The sequence below is a fragment of the Labrus bergylta genome, chromosome 15 (genome assembly GCF_963930695.1).
Source record: "Labrus bergylta chromosome 15, fLabBer1.1, whole genome shotgun sequence".
NCBI lineage: Eukaryota > Metazoa > Chordata > Actinopteri > Labriformes > Labridae > Labrus > Labrus bergylta.
Window position 1 is genome coordinate 20,426,273 of NC_089209.1, and position 17,471 is coordinate 20,443,743.

At 40.5% G+C, this 17,471-nt stretch overlaps 1 protein-coding gene across 1 annotated transcript; it reads right to left on the minus strand.

The window, feature by feature from the left end:
- Positions 1 to 48: 48 nt before the first annotated feature.
- sptlc2b (serine palmitoyltransferase, long chain base subunit 2b) lies at positions 49 to 17,122 on the minus strand. Its single transcript, XM_020633448.3, has 12 exons — positions 16,879 to 17,122; positions 14,079 to 14,273; positions 13,492 to 13,646; positions 12,963 to 13,111; positions 11,770 to 11,894; positions 10,596 to 10,689; positions 9,923 to 10,028; positions 8,584 to 8,803; positions 7,253 to 7,379; positions 4,028 to 4,163; positions 3,577 to 3,706; positions 49 to 2,367 (listed from the first exon to the last, which is right to left on the minus strand). The coding sequence occupies exons 1-12, from the start codon at positions 17,014 to 17,016 to the stop codon at positions 2,254 to 2,256; spliced, it is 1,689 nt and encodes a 562-aa protein (XP_020489104.1). The 5' UTR covers positions 17,017 to 17,122; the 3' UTR covers positions 49 to 2,253.
- Positions 17,123 to 17,471: the final 349 nt, after the last annotated feature.

Here is a 17,471-nt window from a genome sequence, read left to right on the forward strand (position 1 = left end):
TAACAGTCTGTGTGTGAGCCTGCTGTAAATAAACACAAAACCATCCTATTTGATACAAAGAAAATGATTTAATCAGCACAGTTCCCATCAGCATGGTCAACAAACATCATGGTTTTACAAACTCCTGGTTTATTGCTAAACCAAACACAACTCCACGGGCAAAAAACAAGTGATAGGCAAGTTTGCCAATGGTCACTGCAGGTCATCCTACAGGTGAGTTGTAGGGTGGCTAGAAAATGTCACGATACATCGAAGAGCTACGAGCGCCTCAGACATTTGAGTGATCTTTTGACTTTAATTCCTCAGGTTTAGCGAGGGAAACCTGGCCGAGAGAAGCAGTCACGTTGCTGTTTGCAATTACATTTCTGCCTCCATAGACAGAAACGTAGAAGCTAAACTTATTGCACCATGCTGCAGACGGCTTGAGAGGAAACTTTGACCAAAAGAAAATGTTTTATGTCAGAGCGTGTTTCTGAGGAGTGCAATTCCAGATCATAGTCATGTGTTCCATTTTTTTTTTTACATTGTATTTATTAAAAGCAAATGAGTTGTTCAAGCATTTTCTGCACAACAAAAGAAACAATATTGGAATGACTCACTAAAAGACAAAAATATAATGGTCTAACAAATGTACAGTTAAAAGGAGACCCCCCCTAAAGTTGTGCTGTGCTAAAATGCCATAAACATAAATAAAAAACATCTCGAGACTTGCGCTGAATCACTCTGACGGACATTAATAGGAATGGTCACAATGCCAAACGATGGCCAGCTCTTTGGCCGACTCTGACATTGACACGGTCTCAGATTTACATCAAATAAGTGACAGAACATAAACACAAACGCGACAGGATGTTTGAACGTGGCATGCCGGCCTTGTTTGGGGTAACATCACATAGAAAAGTCAGACAAAAACAGCAAAACAAAACACTTAATGAAAACAGTTTGATATGGAATGTCATTCCAGACCACAGATTATAAATTAAGAAAAAAACAACAACGACATTTAGGCATACCCAAAGAAAAAATGATTTCAGTGACTACGTCATCTGTGCATTTAAGATGCCTGTCAGTAGTGCGGGCACTGAAGATAAGATGTGTTAAAGTAGTCAGATAAAATGCACACCTTTCATTCGGAGCTGCCCAAGACAATAGGTACAAAAAGAAGTTCTGAATAGATAAAGCTGTCTGTATATCAGAGAAGCAAGGGAGCACCATCGTCATACATACAGATGTAAGGTACAGCGTGTCGTCGTGCTCAGAGATCGTGCAGTCACTGATTCACATTAAAGCACTTGAGTGAGAGCGATTTAGCGTGTAGGGGAAATAAAACATTACACATGGAGCTCATTAGCTTATAGAAATGTTAAAGACACTGGACTTAAGTGTTTTTTTTGTTTTTTGAGTTCGGGTGTAAACAGTAAATAAGGCTGAAAAATATTTCTAGAAAATAAGCAGTAAAAAAGATTCCTTAAGTCTTGCTCCCTGGGATTCTTTCCCCATTAAAGGTTTTCAGACTGAACATCTGCTTTGCATTTTAGGAGAACAGGTAGAAAACATATCTATACACATACAGTATATCCTTTGGTTAGGGAAAGAACCCATTATTCTCTACCTTCTATTCAAGTAAAAGTGATAAGGAAAGAAATGCCATCAGATAAATACTCGTGGAGTGAACATGCTGATGTTACTTTTCTCTTTGAGGTTTGGGATGCCACCCTAAGGCAGTATTACAAACTTCGGGATAAATATTATTTACATAAATAGTTTTCTCCTCTTGTGTTTCTCATAGCTATGACCAGATTTATTTTTCTTGAAGCTCACGAGGAGAAACTCTGGTAAGAATCTGTCTACTTTGCTCTAGGTTGTTTTCAATAACAAAGAAACTTCACGTTGTTGTTGTTATTATTGCACAAATAAGATACACATTCGATGTGCTCACAGGATTAAGACGTAGACAGATGCAGTCACAATAAGTTAGGACACACTGGAAGGCTCTGAACGCACTTTGTAACATCAGACACATACAGAGAGATGAGGGTGTTTCTGGTCAGGTCCCATAATGCACTGAGGCAGTGAGTGATGCAGCTTTCAAAAACAAGGGTAACCTGTGAAGAATTAGGGTCCACTTGGGTCAAACAAGAAGAGATATGGTGGAGAGAGTGGCTCAGAGGAAAATAAGGGATAAAAAAAAGTGGATTTAAGACAAAGAAAGAAAAAGGGAGGGATAGTGAGGAAGGGGCTAAATGATCAGGCTCAGTCCTGAAGCAGACTCTCCTCAGACATCCACCCCAGAGAGGGAATAGGCTGCTCCCGTCTGGAGTACTTCAGCTGCAGCAGGTCGCCCACTTCGCTGATGGCTGCCAGTGCCTAGCAAAAGAACAGGAAGAAGGCTATTAATTTGAAGCAAAAAAAACTATTTACGTCAATCAAAATAATGAAGACAGCCAGACAACAAATACGCAGATCACACAAAAACAGAGCTTGAATAAAGATTGCTTGTGAAGGTGACAAATGAAGTGATAAGCTTTTATCACACATGGATTTTCAAGCTCTAAACATGACAGCAGGCTCCGTGCATGAACCACAACTACACCCACACACTCCCTCCACTTCTTTTCACCAGAGACTGTATCAGCATTGCAACACTGCACAACACCTGGAAACAATTTACCTTCCTCCTGACTTTTTTTTTTTTTTTTTTTTTTCTAATTCCATGCTTAGAGAAATAGCGAGGGCTGGCTTTTCCAAAGACGGAAAAAGCGGCTCCTCGAAGTGCACTACAAAGGCGGGCCGATGCCCTTTAAATGGACTATTACAAACGGTGTTGACGTGCTCCTCAGTAAGATGAATGAGGTGTCTTTGGAGAGACGGCGCAGCTCAAATAAAAGTCTCTGTCTGAGCCACGCTGTAATACTTCCAGACAGCTTGGCTTTCCAAGTTGTTGAATAATAAAGGACATATTAGGAGTTTGATTATTCAGCAGGCACACTTACATTTCAACTCCGATGACAGACGCAGACAAAAAGGCCTACCAATCACCACTAAAGTAACATCTTCTATCAAGTTGAGTGTGAAATTAAGTCTTCAACAGTACACCTCGGTCCTGTAACAATGTCCCTCGAGATGGATCAGCAGACGCTAAATAATGAAGTTTTTAATAGAAAGAAGCATCATGAGCTGAGACTGCTCTTGTACTCATCACACAAACAGGACAGAAATAGGTGATCATCTTGCTGATGCACGGAACCATTTTTAAATGTTTTTCAGGCAGAGTATTAGAATTTTCCCTCAATGTAACGTAAAACTGAAACACACTGTTTCCAGAGTAAAATGGGTCCTTTTATTTTATGTGTTAGTAAGTGAACAGGAAATGGTATGCAGGAGCTGACCAATTTGTTGTCTGTCAGCCACAGTTCTCTGTAGCACTACAAATAAAACTTTAAAGTTAAAAGATGGCTCTGATTTAAAAAAAAATAGATTTCAGAATTTAAAACCTTATCTATTGTTTTAGAATAAATACAGAAATATTAACGTGTGTGTGTGTTTCAGACAGTGACTGGTTAAGGGATGACTTACTGTGTCGAGCATCTCTCTAGTATGGGCGGCTGAAACGCAGAAACGTGCCCTCGACTCGATGATGGGTGTTGCTGGGAAGCCGACGACCACTGTTCCAATGTTCCTCTTTAACATCTCCCGACCAAATGCCCTGAAAAGCAACAGCAACATGAGACGCAGGGCAATGCATGGAAAGTCCAACTTCTCCACCAACACCACAGCCACATCTTAGCTGTTTTTTGTCTTTAATGTGTGAACCTAAAATCATGAACAGCTTTCCACACATTAAGTCAGATTCTATTTGGAGAAGGGACCGGAGTACAGAAAATCACTCAAATTAAGAGTGTAAGCCTTTATGACTTTTCCAAATGGGAAATCACTCGGCGATTCTTCCAAATAGTCGTACTAATTATCCTTCATCTCTAAAGCATTTATACTGTATTCAATTAGCTTAAATGGAGGAGTCACGCACCCAATTTTGGCTGGCATGTAGAGCATCATGGGTACTACAGGCGAGTCATCATTGCCATAGATGATGACGCCCATTTCGAGGAGTTTCCTGCGGAAGTAGTTTGTGTTTTCTGATAGCTGTTTGAGGCGATCAGCACCTGGAGGAGACAGAAAAACACATGCATAGGTCACAATGTGGGCAAAGGTTTTTAAGCTTCCATCTGTTTGCAAATATAGCATGGAAATGAATACAACTGGATGACAAGTGTCCTCCCTTTTTTTTTTTTTATCCTTTCTTATCAGCTGTGTGCGAGTGCAAACTTTTATTTTTGGCAAAGTGAAAACATGTGCCGGGGTGTGCAGTATCGCCTTCTTTAGTTATTATTGAAGCTTGTAACCTTCATGAAACGGTATTTACTTTGAAAAAAGCCATGGACTTTTTGAAGTTACAAAAGACCATTAAGGTTACCTGCATCCTTTAATGCAATGTTTGTAAAAATGAGTGTACGTGGAGCCCTAGTGGTACTTAGGAGAATGACGAGGGGGGTACTCAAGATTTATTTCATGTTAATTATCAGTCAGTATAATTCTTACAACTATAAATGAGAAGTCAGTGAAGCAGACAACTGAAAGAAATAATTCACAGCTGTAAACAGAAAAGAGTTGAAACAACATAAACATGCAGTCGTGTTAATGTTGTGGTCATTTGGTGCTTTCTGTGTTTGTATGAAGACAATTATTAAACAATGTGTTTGTTTTAAAAACATTCAGCAGCACAGCTGAACACACAGAAAGAAGTGCAAATCTGATACAAAAAACAAAGCCGACAAAGTACTTTAAGAATGAAGTTCAGTATATGAATTGTCATTTTAAATATTCCCCAATCTTTGCACTTGTTCTGCTGGGACAAATGAGCCGAGGGTCAGCGTGAAGCGTTCTTTCATTGGTGTTTTAGAAACAGTCACTTGGCTCAGTCTTTCTGTTGTAATCCAAAGGGAGTAAATTAACTAGTTTCACAACAGAGTTCCCAGAATTCCCCCGTCTGGCTCACTTCAATCACCAAAACAACAAATAATATATTTGAATAAGCATAGAACTCATCAGTAAACCCATGTTGTGCATGTAATGTCCTGCACTTTTCTGGAGAAAGAAATGCATCACTTGCCCTTGAAGACAACTGAGATTTTTAAAGTGGAGATAAAGGAGCTGAAATCTAACAGGCATCAATCCTCATATGCCAGCCGCTCTGACACACAGTGCGGATCCACTCCCTGAATCCTGAACCTCCAGAGATATCATCTTGATCAAACAAATAGCCATATGGCTAAAAACGTGCCAACAGGAACACACATCTGCCTGGCTGTGTTGAAAAACAGTTCAGAAAACACCAGGACTTCAAAGCATCCAGAGACACAACACAGTTTGACTTTATATTTATCCAGACGTCTTTTTCCACAGTCGGAGAATCCAAAGTTATACTCAGCATGTGAAACATTCAAAAACAGCATATACTATCCAGACTTTTTCAGGCAGGTTGGAGTTCTTTTCATGTTGAAGAAAGCTTTTCCCACCTTCTGCTTCTATTTCCCATCCACAGATTTGATTGATGTGAGTTTCAAACAATAAATGTCACATTTCAATGCAGACCTTTGCCGGGAACAATGAACAGACGTCCTCAGCGACTCGAATGAAGCAACAAACTGTTCACAGGCAGCTCTGACTGTCACTTCTGAATCTTCAAAGGCCTGAATATCAAAGAGTGACGGGCCTGGAACCAATCAGACTGTCATTGTTAGTCCTCTAAACTGGGATATGTTAAAAGGTCAGACAGTCGGGCCTTCTTTGCTTAGAAATATGGAAAAAGAGCTGATGACATTGTGGGACAGCCATATAATAAAGGTTGCCTTAGGTGTTTACTCCTGTACCTAATGATTCAATGACTGGGGAGCAACGTAACCTGATCTTAAATCAGCATTTTAAATGGAGCCAACATCAATCAAGCAGTTTAAAAGAGTAAGGGGGTGCCGCCCTGTTAGAAAAACAATACCTAGTGATCTGTTTGTGTGTGTAGGGGATGATTCCAACAGAGCTTGATCTGCACTGATCTCTGGCCCTCAGCAACAAGCTGCTTTGTACCCAGCATGAAGGCAAAGAAGCACATGTACACAAAGAAACACACATCTGAAAGCCATACAGGAGAGGGTAGAAGAGTCAGCATACCAACACTTCAAGACCTTCGATCAGCCTGGGCTGAATCGACAAGAGTACAGTCCACCCAACGGCTTTAAAAATGCATATCCCGGAGTAAAGCTGCTGTAGACGACTTCTTGAAGACCTTCAAATGACCGGGCTGAAGACACGTTACCATACACAGATTGATAATTGTTAAGTGATAATGCCAAAAGCAACTCTTCAGCTCACAAAAGTTACTCTCAAAAGCTTAATTAATTCAAAATATAAGATCACAGGAACATTTTCAAGAACAATTTTTAAATGAAAGGACTTTAATAATCCTGAAATTTAAGATCGTATGACTTAAAATCCAAAAAATGACCATTACTTAAAAATCCATCCAATTTTGTCGTTGTATGTGAGCTGATGAACATCAAACATATGAAGGGCATACAAGGGCATACACATACTCATGTGGCACTAACACTATACCTAGAAAGAGTTTACACATTCCTGTGAGTTTGTTAGGGCTGCTTAACACACCTTTATTTACTGGTAAATAATTACCAGTTGGCCGTAGATAATGGCCTTTATCTCTGGCCTGGGAAGGAAAACATTGCAAGACAAACAAGCACAGTCTGCATGGAGCCAAAGTACAAAAGGTGGCTAAACTGATGTTAGTCTGAACCATTGCTCACAGGTTTGCAGGACTAAATCATGTCTGAGAGCAATGTTATACTGCCACCTTGTGGTCTCTTGAGGTAAAGTCATGACAACTGGCAAAACTCGAGCCACACTGACAAATCAAAGGTGAAGAAATCTGGGATATAATTGCAGCTGTAATACCAAGAAACAAGCCAATGTTACATTTGTAGTTGTTTGAGGTCGCTCTGTAATACTTGATGTTTCCTGTCTAACCTAAAACGTCAGCATTCCTTCTGAAAATAGAAACTATTCACGCCCTCCACTGTCTTTGAGTGTGATTTAAGTGGTGATGCCACCCTTTCTTCTCAATGTTCAATGCTGCTGGAAGTGATGTTGATGTAAATGTTGAAAGTTATTTTCTGCCACCTACCTAGTGAGGTCCCATCCTCTCCCATGATGATCTTCATAGAGGTGATTATCTGCTGCGCCACAGGAGGGGAAATGGAGGTGGCGTACAGTGCGCTGTGAGAGTGGGCCCGAAGGTAGTCGATGAGCTCCTTAAAGAGAAATTCAAATGAAGTTGCTTTTGTTGTCTTTCAGTAAAGGGGATAAAAACATTTAGTTTTGGTATATGTGCCAAAGCACTGATGGACAACAGTAGGACATTTACATTACATGTCTGATTGAATAAGATATTGCAATAGATTATGGTTCTTTTCAACCATATTATTTCATCATGAATAGAAAACAAAGAAAGTGGAATTAAATCTACCCGTCCCACAGCAACAACTCATAGCTTTCCAGTGACGGCAATATGTTATTGTGCTTCTTAGTCGCTTTTGATGTGAGCCAACAACAACATAAGGCCTATAAGCAGCTGTGTGTTCAGATTTTCTACAAACAATGGAAATAACTCAGAACTTTGTTTTATATGCGTTTAAATTGAATACATAAGGATATAAGGCATATACAGGTACAGGGCATAATATGTGAGGAATGAGCGAGTATGGGATCTGTGGGATCCTGACAGTCAGACAACCTGGAGAGTTACACTAGGCTAAGTACTATCTTTGTCACATTGAGACAATATTGACTTTTTCACTGAACTTTTCCTTCTCTTGTAGACAAGGGGTCCTAAATAACCACTGTACCTGTTGTTTTTTATTTAGCTAAGAGGCATTCTGTTGGCATTTCATCTTTATTGTGAAGTTCATTTTAATAAAAAAAGTATACATAAGGGATCTTTAAAATCGAAATGACAATAGCTAATTTTTAGTAATTGTTTTAGTAGCTAATTTTTGAAACTGTACCACTATTTCAGTTACAGCGCCAACAATTCACATTTTTAAAAAGTGTGCTTAAGGGTTTGAGGGTTTCTTTTGCTTCTATAATGTTGAAGTACGGTAATACTTGGGTATTACTAAACATGTAACCGTGCATATGTGCATGTTATTCGTAAATCTTTCTTAATAAGAGGTAGACGTGATTGTATCTGAAAATGAATGCTTACACTGACTGGAAATCCTTTTTTAGAAATAAAGGGAGTTAACTTACCCTATGCTGCTACGCATTGTGACCAATACTGAAAGTGAATGACACAACATACTGGGCCTGATTTATCAGGAAATTGCTAGATTCCCTTGTCAGTATGACTAAGTGCCCCAGCTTCTGAAATCAGAATGCTTCTTATTTTCCATCACAGCATAGAAGGTCTCACATTACAATGTCTGAACTCACAGCATTATTTTGTTTTTCACCTACCTTTTTGCCTCCAATGTAACCTCCAGCAGCACCGAAGCTTTTGGTGAATGTTCCCATCATGATGTCTACATCTTTAGGATCCAGGCCAAAGTAGTCGACCACTCCTTTGCCGTTGGGCCCCATGGCTCCGATGCTGTGGGCCTCATCGAGGTACAGATAGGCCTTGTAGCGCTTCTTTAGGGCGATGACCTCTGGCAGGCGCACGACAGACCCCTCCATACTACCGGACATAACATGGACGCAAAATGATTTTAGAGAAGTGTCACAACTCATCCGAACTAAAGACAAGCTTAGACTTCATAAATAAACAGTACTTTCCCAGCTTTCTCTCCCTGTTATGTAAATTCATGTTACCAACAACAACTCTCTAACCCTAAAGCTGCATTATAATACAGAGAGCATGGGCGTAGTTAACCCTTTAAAAACGGCCTAACCTTTGTATGGCTGTGTGTGTGTTCATGCCTGTGGCCTGTGCCAGGCACTGTTTTAGCAGCTGAAGCGTTTGTTTTACAAATCCCAGTGGACATGGAGCTCCATTAACTCTGCATTAGTAAAGGGCACTGATTATGTCAGGCAGTTTCTATGACAACAGTATTGATCAACCGGATTGATCGTCTTTACAGTAAGCACACATCAAACACAAAGAACACTATAGGAGGATGGGCACACTCGTTTCTTTATTTGTATCAGGGAGTGTTTCTGTCACGGCTAAGAAACTGAACTAAAACATGTGTGACTGTTATTCACACTGTTCAAGCAGTAAACGTCTTTGTTAGATGTATCTATTACAAAGTCAGCATGTGGGTGTAGCTTTAAAGGAAATCAATGCAGAAAATGTCTTTATACTGAACTCTGAATGTTGCACATCAGTATGCTTCAACAATGAAGATGGGGAGGTTCATATAATAAAAACAGCCTTAAAGCAGGCTTAGTGTACCAATACTTTTGCATTGTGACACCATGTCGTAAACAAGAAGCAGTTCTCCTTGTTAAAAAACACGTAAAAATGTAGCCCTTTACTCTTTTTTACTATCTGGAAGTGTCTATACATGTATTTTCCCAGATGTTACAAATAAAAGCAGAAATGGTCCCAGAACAGCAGAAGGATGAACGAGTCCACACCAAGAACGCTGAGGGTGTCAAGTACTTGGGAATAAACTTAGCGATACAGTAGTGTTATAAAATACTGAAGTGACAAAGCAATAAAACAGAAGCACAACTTAATTAGCTTTTTAGCTTAATTATCAAGCTGAGTGCATTTGAACAATTCTGTGTGTTTGTTTGTGCTGGTTTACTGTAACTGTGTGGGAGAGAAAGACAGAGGTTATGTATACAGTACCTGTATATTCCCTCCACCACTATGAGGATCTTCTTCCAGGGTCGGTGGGTTCTCGGCTGCCCGTGAACGATAGCGTCTCTCAGCAGCTTCTCCAGGCTTTGCATGTCTACAACGTGGAGAAGATGTTTAAATGGTCTGAGGATACATTTTTATTCCCTCTTAAAAAACACAAGAGGTTTCTTTTACCATCCGATGAGAGCAGTTTATTAACGAGTGCAACCTTTAGAAGATTTGCTTTGAAGTGTTTTCTTAGCAGACAGCCTGCCTGCTAACTGGCTGCTGAGTGTGAACTTGGAAACATTTAAGGGAGGATCTTGAGAATATGTGGTGTCTGTTTGTATATGTGTCTGTAAAAGTCTAATTACACCACACCCACTCATGTGTGATTCAATACAGTAAACAAGAGAAAGACATAGTGGAAGAAAAGTAAATGTAGGGCTGAAGAAATAAAGTAAGTTATCAAGACTACGTATTGAATCAACCTGCTGTAACTCACACTCGTGATAAATGCCTCCTATTGGAAAAGCAGATTATAACTAATTCCTCCCTCATGGTGTTGCAAGGTCCATTTAACCCTGTGTGTGCTGTGTTACTGCATTCCTTGGATGTACAGGAAAACACATTTCTACCTAATCGTACTCGAGGAAGGCGCTCTTTATAAAAGGTCACTCACTGTTGTGCTTGAAGACCCGGATTGTGGAGCCGGACAGACGTGCACCTAGCACCAGTGATGCATGATTCAGCTCGTCACTCAGAATTAGACAACCCTAAAGCAGGAAGAAATGAGTGAAACACGCAGAAATGAGACAATTCAGATTAAACCGTAGTTTGAGCTTTGCTTGCATCATTGTAATACCACAGGTTGTCACATGCTGGAGACTTTTGGTGTTAAGCAACGACCTTCTGGCCCAGACTGATTATTTCTGTATCTCAGCTCTTCACCTTTAATACCCTGGGACTACCTGTTGCCATGAATACATACTGTATATAAAAACATAATAATGTCCATAAATGCTTTTTTGTCTTCAGAAAAGTAGAACCAGATTGTTCTTTTGTTTGGAAAATCATTTGTAATCATTTTCACAAATATTTTAATAACAATACAGTATTTCTTGTTATGTCACAGCTATTGCAAACACCTCATCCACCTCTTAAAGTCAACACACTGAACCCTTCACACTGGACCACATCATTTTCTCTGGTCAATGAATAAATGGACGTGTTACTCAACACACATTTAGGCTGTAACATAAAAGTGTGAGCTAGCAGAAAAGTTACAGGCATGGTTATCAGTTTGCTAGCCCCATGTGACAAGGGCAGTGACTCTGATCTTTACTGTCGGCTGCAGGTTTTTCTCTCTCACTTCACTTATCCGTCTGTCAGGAAATGTGCACTTTGACTCACATGGTACACATGCCTGTCAACTCATATCTACTTCCTGTTCCAGACACTTTTGTGAAGGAAGACAAGGGCTAGTAAGAATGGCAGTGCAGAGAAGTGTGTGTGTGTGTGATTTGTTGAGGTTAGAACAAACAGAGACTGGTACTTTTCAAATATTAATCTCCAGGCCGCTGCCCTCAGAATGTTTTGAAAGCTTTGGGTGGAAAATAGTGTGTTGTGAAACAGTGTGAACTCTCCAAGCTTGGCTATACATCAGAAAAGCAGCTTGTTTTTACTGTACACAGGAAACAGTGTTTTTTACCCAACAGCTAATCTAAAAATGAGGCTCAATACAATAACAGGATGGCAACGGGGGCAAACATAACCTCATAATCAAATCAAGAAGATCATGGTGTGCTAGTGAGCTAGAAAAACAACATATAAAGGAAGTAAATTAAATTCCTTACCTTCCCGGTAAGAGCAGGAATGTTCATTGAGTTTGTCGCGAAGCCCATGCCAAAAGCCATCGATGACTCAACACCTAGGAACCTGGCAACGAGCTGCTCCAGCTCCTCATGGATGTCTAAGTTTCCTGGAAATGACACAATCTCAGTTTTTTCCTTCTAGTAGCACTATGAAGATCCTTTTCTGTAAATGTGTTCCTGCTTTGTTTGGAAATATATGAGGACACACAAGCATGGAATAAAGTACATAGTCCTGTCACACTATTCCAATGATAAACAGGCGGAGGTAACATACAAAGACATATAGCAGTGTGCTAGGGATGCCACAGGTTACATAATGTTTTTTTTGCAGTCATCCAGCTTGAAATTTACAGGCAGATTCTACGTTTATCCCTGACAAAAAGACAAAACGTCAATATGGAAAACAGGAAGCTAAATTATTCACAATCCCGTTAATTCCTGAAGAGAGACAGAAAATGTTGGGAGGAGAGACTTGGGGGGGGGAGATGTGTAGTAAGGGGCGAAGATCAGACCTGAACCCACGATCACTGCAATGAGGATTAGAGCAAACTGTGCCAACCAGAAAGTGTCATCACTCTGCTCTCTGTCTGAATCCATGTGATCTCAGTGATCTTCAATCTTAAAAATAGATAGGTCAAATGCCTGTTTACATAAACTCTGCTTCCTCATTACAAGTGAAATCTGACCCTTTCTTCTCTGTGCAGTGATTTTTCTTATACTATATGGAACAAACACTTAAAGTTTACAATTGTAGCAGCTGTTGTCAAACTAATTTAATTCATCACACACTTAAAAAATAAAAATCTGAAATAACAACAAAGCTACATTGCTCCAACAAAGGCAGGTTAAAAGCTCAAAGCTCAAACATATTGATGGAGACGATGCTGGATTTAAAATACTATTCGAAAAATCGGCTTTGTAAATGTTTTATGAGAAAGGAGACGCACTCTAGCGTTTCCAGGTTAGAAACAGGCTTTAGCAAACTATGGACTGAAAGGAAACAAACTTCTAAGCTTTCTCAATAGTTGATCGTCCAAAACCCACTCATGCCTTTCTCCTCTGCTGTCAGCTGAAAGAGCATCATCCATTTCATCATAACGTGACTCGAAAGCACTCTTAGAGGATTACCAATCATCGAGGCTTTTATAAAACCAGCTCTTAAGTTTGACCCTTACCGATCTCACAGCGAGTGCTGCCCACTCCAACTCCATACTTCTGTGTGGATTCAACAGCAGCATCGGCACAAGCCCCGACGTTCTCAGCGAAACCGAGGTAATTGTAAGAGCCCATGTTGATGACGCCCTTGGCCACTTTCCCTGTGTGCCTGAGAGAGACAGGGGATTGATAACATGATTTCCATCAACCTTAAACATCACTGCCTTTATAAAGATTCTATATGCATGCACTTGGACTGCCACTTGTATCATTGTTATGATACCAGACTGTTCTTAGAGGACCTCTGACCGAGTATTTGTCAGTGCCATGTGACAGATACGGGTGCTTTTAACATACTTTCTGAATCACTGTTGATGTCATTCTTACTATCAGACATACAAGGTCAGTGACTGAACGTGCAAATCAATGAATGTGCTGTGAGGGAGTGATGACTGCCAAAGACAACACCTCGATACTGAAAGCTATCCTGCTCACGTACAGAATCTGATCAACAAACAATCGTAGCAAAAACACATTACAGCATCTTACTCAAAGGTCCAGTTGTAGTCGTTGGAAACTCTCTCCACCAGGTCCATCTTAGCACCAGGGACGCTGCAGATGGGCCGGTTCCAGTTGTCTCGAATCCTCATGTACAAGTTCCTGGTGTAAAAGTTCTCAAAGTCCTGATAGAGGGGGACAAAGTCCTGCAGGGGGGGACAAAATCTCTTAATTTTATGACTTCTAAAGGCCATCTTTGTTCTGTTGAAGACAAGGAACACAGTCAACAGATGAGTTCTGAACCACATTGGAAAAGTGTGGAAGACACGCAGCACTGTGACAGCTGGCAGGTGCTGACCTCTTGATCTCCACTAGGATATCTTAACATTAAAATCTGAAACCCTCAGCGCTGTGTGCTGTAATCAAAGTTCATTTCATCTTGAAACTTCTGCCTGCAACTGAAATACGTTTTGAGGATTGAGATTTAGATAACGTAAGACGCCTTTTAAAGAAAGTCTTGCTGTGATTTGTCTGATCAATAATTCAAATTTGAAAGTGAATTAGTTTTAAGTGGCTTCACATTCACTTTGTCTTAAGTCAGCCTTTGCATTCTACAATAACTCATTATACTACTTTACCTTCTGCTCCGGCCTCTCCCGAGCCACATTGCATTTCTCGATGTTCCAGTGGCGAAGGAAGTCTCGGAGATAGCCAAAGACGGTGAGGATGCCGTAGCCCATGTAAGTGAGCACAGCCACCAGAAGAGGCGTCTCCTCAAATGATTCCAAGAAGGGCTTCTGGTACAGGCTGGAGTTGTGTGTGACATTTTGGTTCTGAGGGCAAAATGAAGTAAAATAGTGTGTCATTTCAAGTCTATAAAAGTTGAAATGAAAATATTTATATTACAGCTATAATCAGGCTCAAACCAAAGACTCTTTTTCTAAATTTATAAATCTCAGCCTGACACACAGATTTAGAGGTAAAAGTAATGTTGAAAACATTCCTGCAGTTGGTTTCTCCTTACAGGGTTATAGTTTATCTATGCATCAACTCTGTTTACACACTGAGTCTGCCTCACTAAGTAGTTCAATAAATTGTTATAGAAACCAGCAAAACTACTCCAGAATAAACCGGGCAAGAACGTGACAACAGCAGGGCCAATCTGTTAAAATTGTGTTTTTCTAGGAAAAGAAAACCAATACGATAAGCACATTAACTCAGAGAGACCTGACCGTGTCCACCAGTGAGCAGTAAAATGGCCATCAGATCAGGGTTCTACTTCACTGAGTTTTATGAATAGCAATATTGATCCTGGATTAAGGGGCCACACCAGAGCGCCACAAAAAATAAACAGAAAAATAATAGCATCATTATGAGCTGGACTTTGAACTCACTCCTGTCTAAAAAACAAACATTAAACAAATGAGGGCGGTCAGTCATTATAGACTCCGGCCTGTAGCCTAGCAACCATGGCTCATGTGACTAGTCATGCTTCTCCAAGAAATACCTCTTATCCAAGGAACAAGAGGGCACTGCAGTGTGTGTGTGTGTGTGTAAAGCCAGTCAAACAGGTCCCTCTCTCTGACTCTGAATATGACGTCATATTTGTTCAATCTTTTATACCTGTGGACAAACAGGGACTGCAAACACGTAGACCTGGAAACACGTAGACCTGTGCAACTCACTTCTCGCTACACAGCAACTCTCCTTAGTAAAGCCTCCTACCAACGTACTGTGTGGAAATCACATGCTTGCCTTGCAGCTCCTAAACATTGTGTAAAGAAAAAGAAAAGGCATGTGGTGCAGTTATCACTTGAAATCTTAAAGTAAGAAAATGGGCGAGTCCTCTCCTTGTTAATTGCCCATTCACGTCTTATTTCTATTCAGCGATAACCGACACTACGCTCTCTGCTGAAAGCTGTTAGTGAGTTCATTATTCCTGATTGCTTCATCAACATCCCGCCCCTGAGCCTTTCCCTAAGGGATTAAAGTTAACGTAATATGAAAGATGCATGTTTAGCTGCAGATCTATCCCAGGTGGACATGAGTCACTTGTCTGTGATGGAGATGCAGACTCACTAGAAAATGTTGGACATTTTGTGCTTGTGCTGTCAGAGTCAACAGGTGAGTCCCTTAACATGGACAAGCAACAAGACAGACAGAGATTGTCTGGGAAAAAAAAAAGGGTCTGTGTGCATCTAGCTCCAACTTCAGGCTACTATCAACAACCACCAGCGCTGACATCAGACAGGAGGATCCCCCTTTTCAGTGCTGATAGCAATCCTGTACTAACTTAAGTGTATGTAAATACTGGCCATTGTGTCATTGGTGTCTACAGTTCACACTGTTTACATGAAAAGGATTCAAAACATTGGCCTGGTTGAATGGTAAATGTTTCAAAACATTACATGCTATATCAAACGTGGCTCCAAATAACTAACTTTGTTAAGGAATGCACTGTCTTCATTTCAACCTGAATAACATTTCAGTATTTATATACACAACATGCAGCTGTGCACTTCCAGGTTGATGGAGACTCTTTGTGAATACAGATGTAATTGGTATGACGGCGATAACATCTGGGCCTCATTGTGTAAACCCACTGTATGTTGAAATAAGCAGTGTGCGGCTTTAAGCTATCGCAAGTCTGGAATGTGCCGTTTCCAGAAATGAGAGGTGGTGCATTTCCTTCAGTTTAGACAGACTTTTAGATCGGTCTTCAGTGTTAAATCTTAACTAATCAAAACAAAAACAACGCCATGTGTGTGTGTCTGTATACCCCACCTCCACCAATACAAATACACTGTTTTCTGTGTTTCTACCCTCGGAGGGACCACACCCTTCACAGCCAGGAGACATTCCTCCCCCTGAAGTGTCATGTGGACGCAGACCTGCCCTACTGAGGAGAGGGCACTGCTCTTCATCATCATGCTAGAGTCTATGTAAACTGAGACTGGTCTAACTTCACCAGCTATTCACACACAGACACACACACACACAGAGACACACAGACACAGACACACACACACACACACACACACACACAACAGGGTGTAGAGTTACAAACAAGTCACCACTACAATCCTCCCTGATCAGGTAGCAGGTAACCACCAAACAAGGGGTGTAAAATTCGTAAGTGTAATTAACATAGCACATAATAATGTTTACAAGCTAAAAATGAGTTTAGAAAATCTTGATTCCAAATGAAAGCAGATTATTTTGAAAGCCTTGCGGTTGAGAATGAAGCAGTGTTGACATTAAATTGTAAGCATCGGCAGCAGCTGGTTTAAAAATGTTCCAGTTTATACTTTTCATGGACATTAATTAACAAACTGTACAACAAACTAAGTATTTGTAGCTGCAATAAGAGAGCTAACATTATTGTCTTAATTCAAGCCACGGTAGAAAACACACAGTTGTCGGTCGGGCCTTCCTTACCTTGTCTCTGGGTCGACGGTACTTCTGCTGAAACACACAGTGGTTCTTCACGAAGCCATTTTTACTCGATTTTTTACCATTTGAGGTCCGGTGACGGGCGTCTCCGTTTAGCAGCTTGTTCGCGGAGCTTTCCGTCATCTTTGTCTGTCGTCTGTGTGTGGATATTTGACGATTTGAAGTTGCCCAACTTGTGTAAGGTTTGTCGTGAAGTCATGTATGAGCTGGGGGGGAGAAGACGGATTAAACGCCCACTCTGCACTGTGGTCGCACAAGCCTACCGGAAATACACGCCCACGAGTAATTTCATTGGTCGATGCTGAGACTCCACTACAAAGATCGTCTATGCACATAACAATTCATAACACTGACCAGGGTCATAGATGAGAGAAATCATGTCCCTTGTATTTAGCCTCCCAAAGTAGATAGATAGATAGGTTTAATCTTTATTATCATTGTATACAAGGACACAACGAAGCTTTGTTAGCAGCAATCCTAAACAGCAGCGTTTACAAAAACAACAACAAAAATATATTTGTGGTGATATGAAAGAGAAATATGCAAAAAGTGGCCAAGGAAATTGCTGTTCAGTGAAT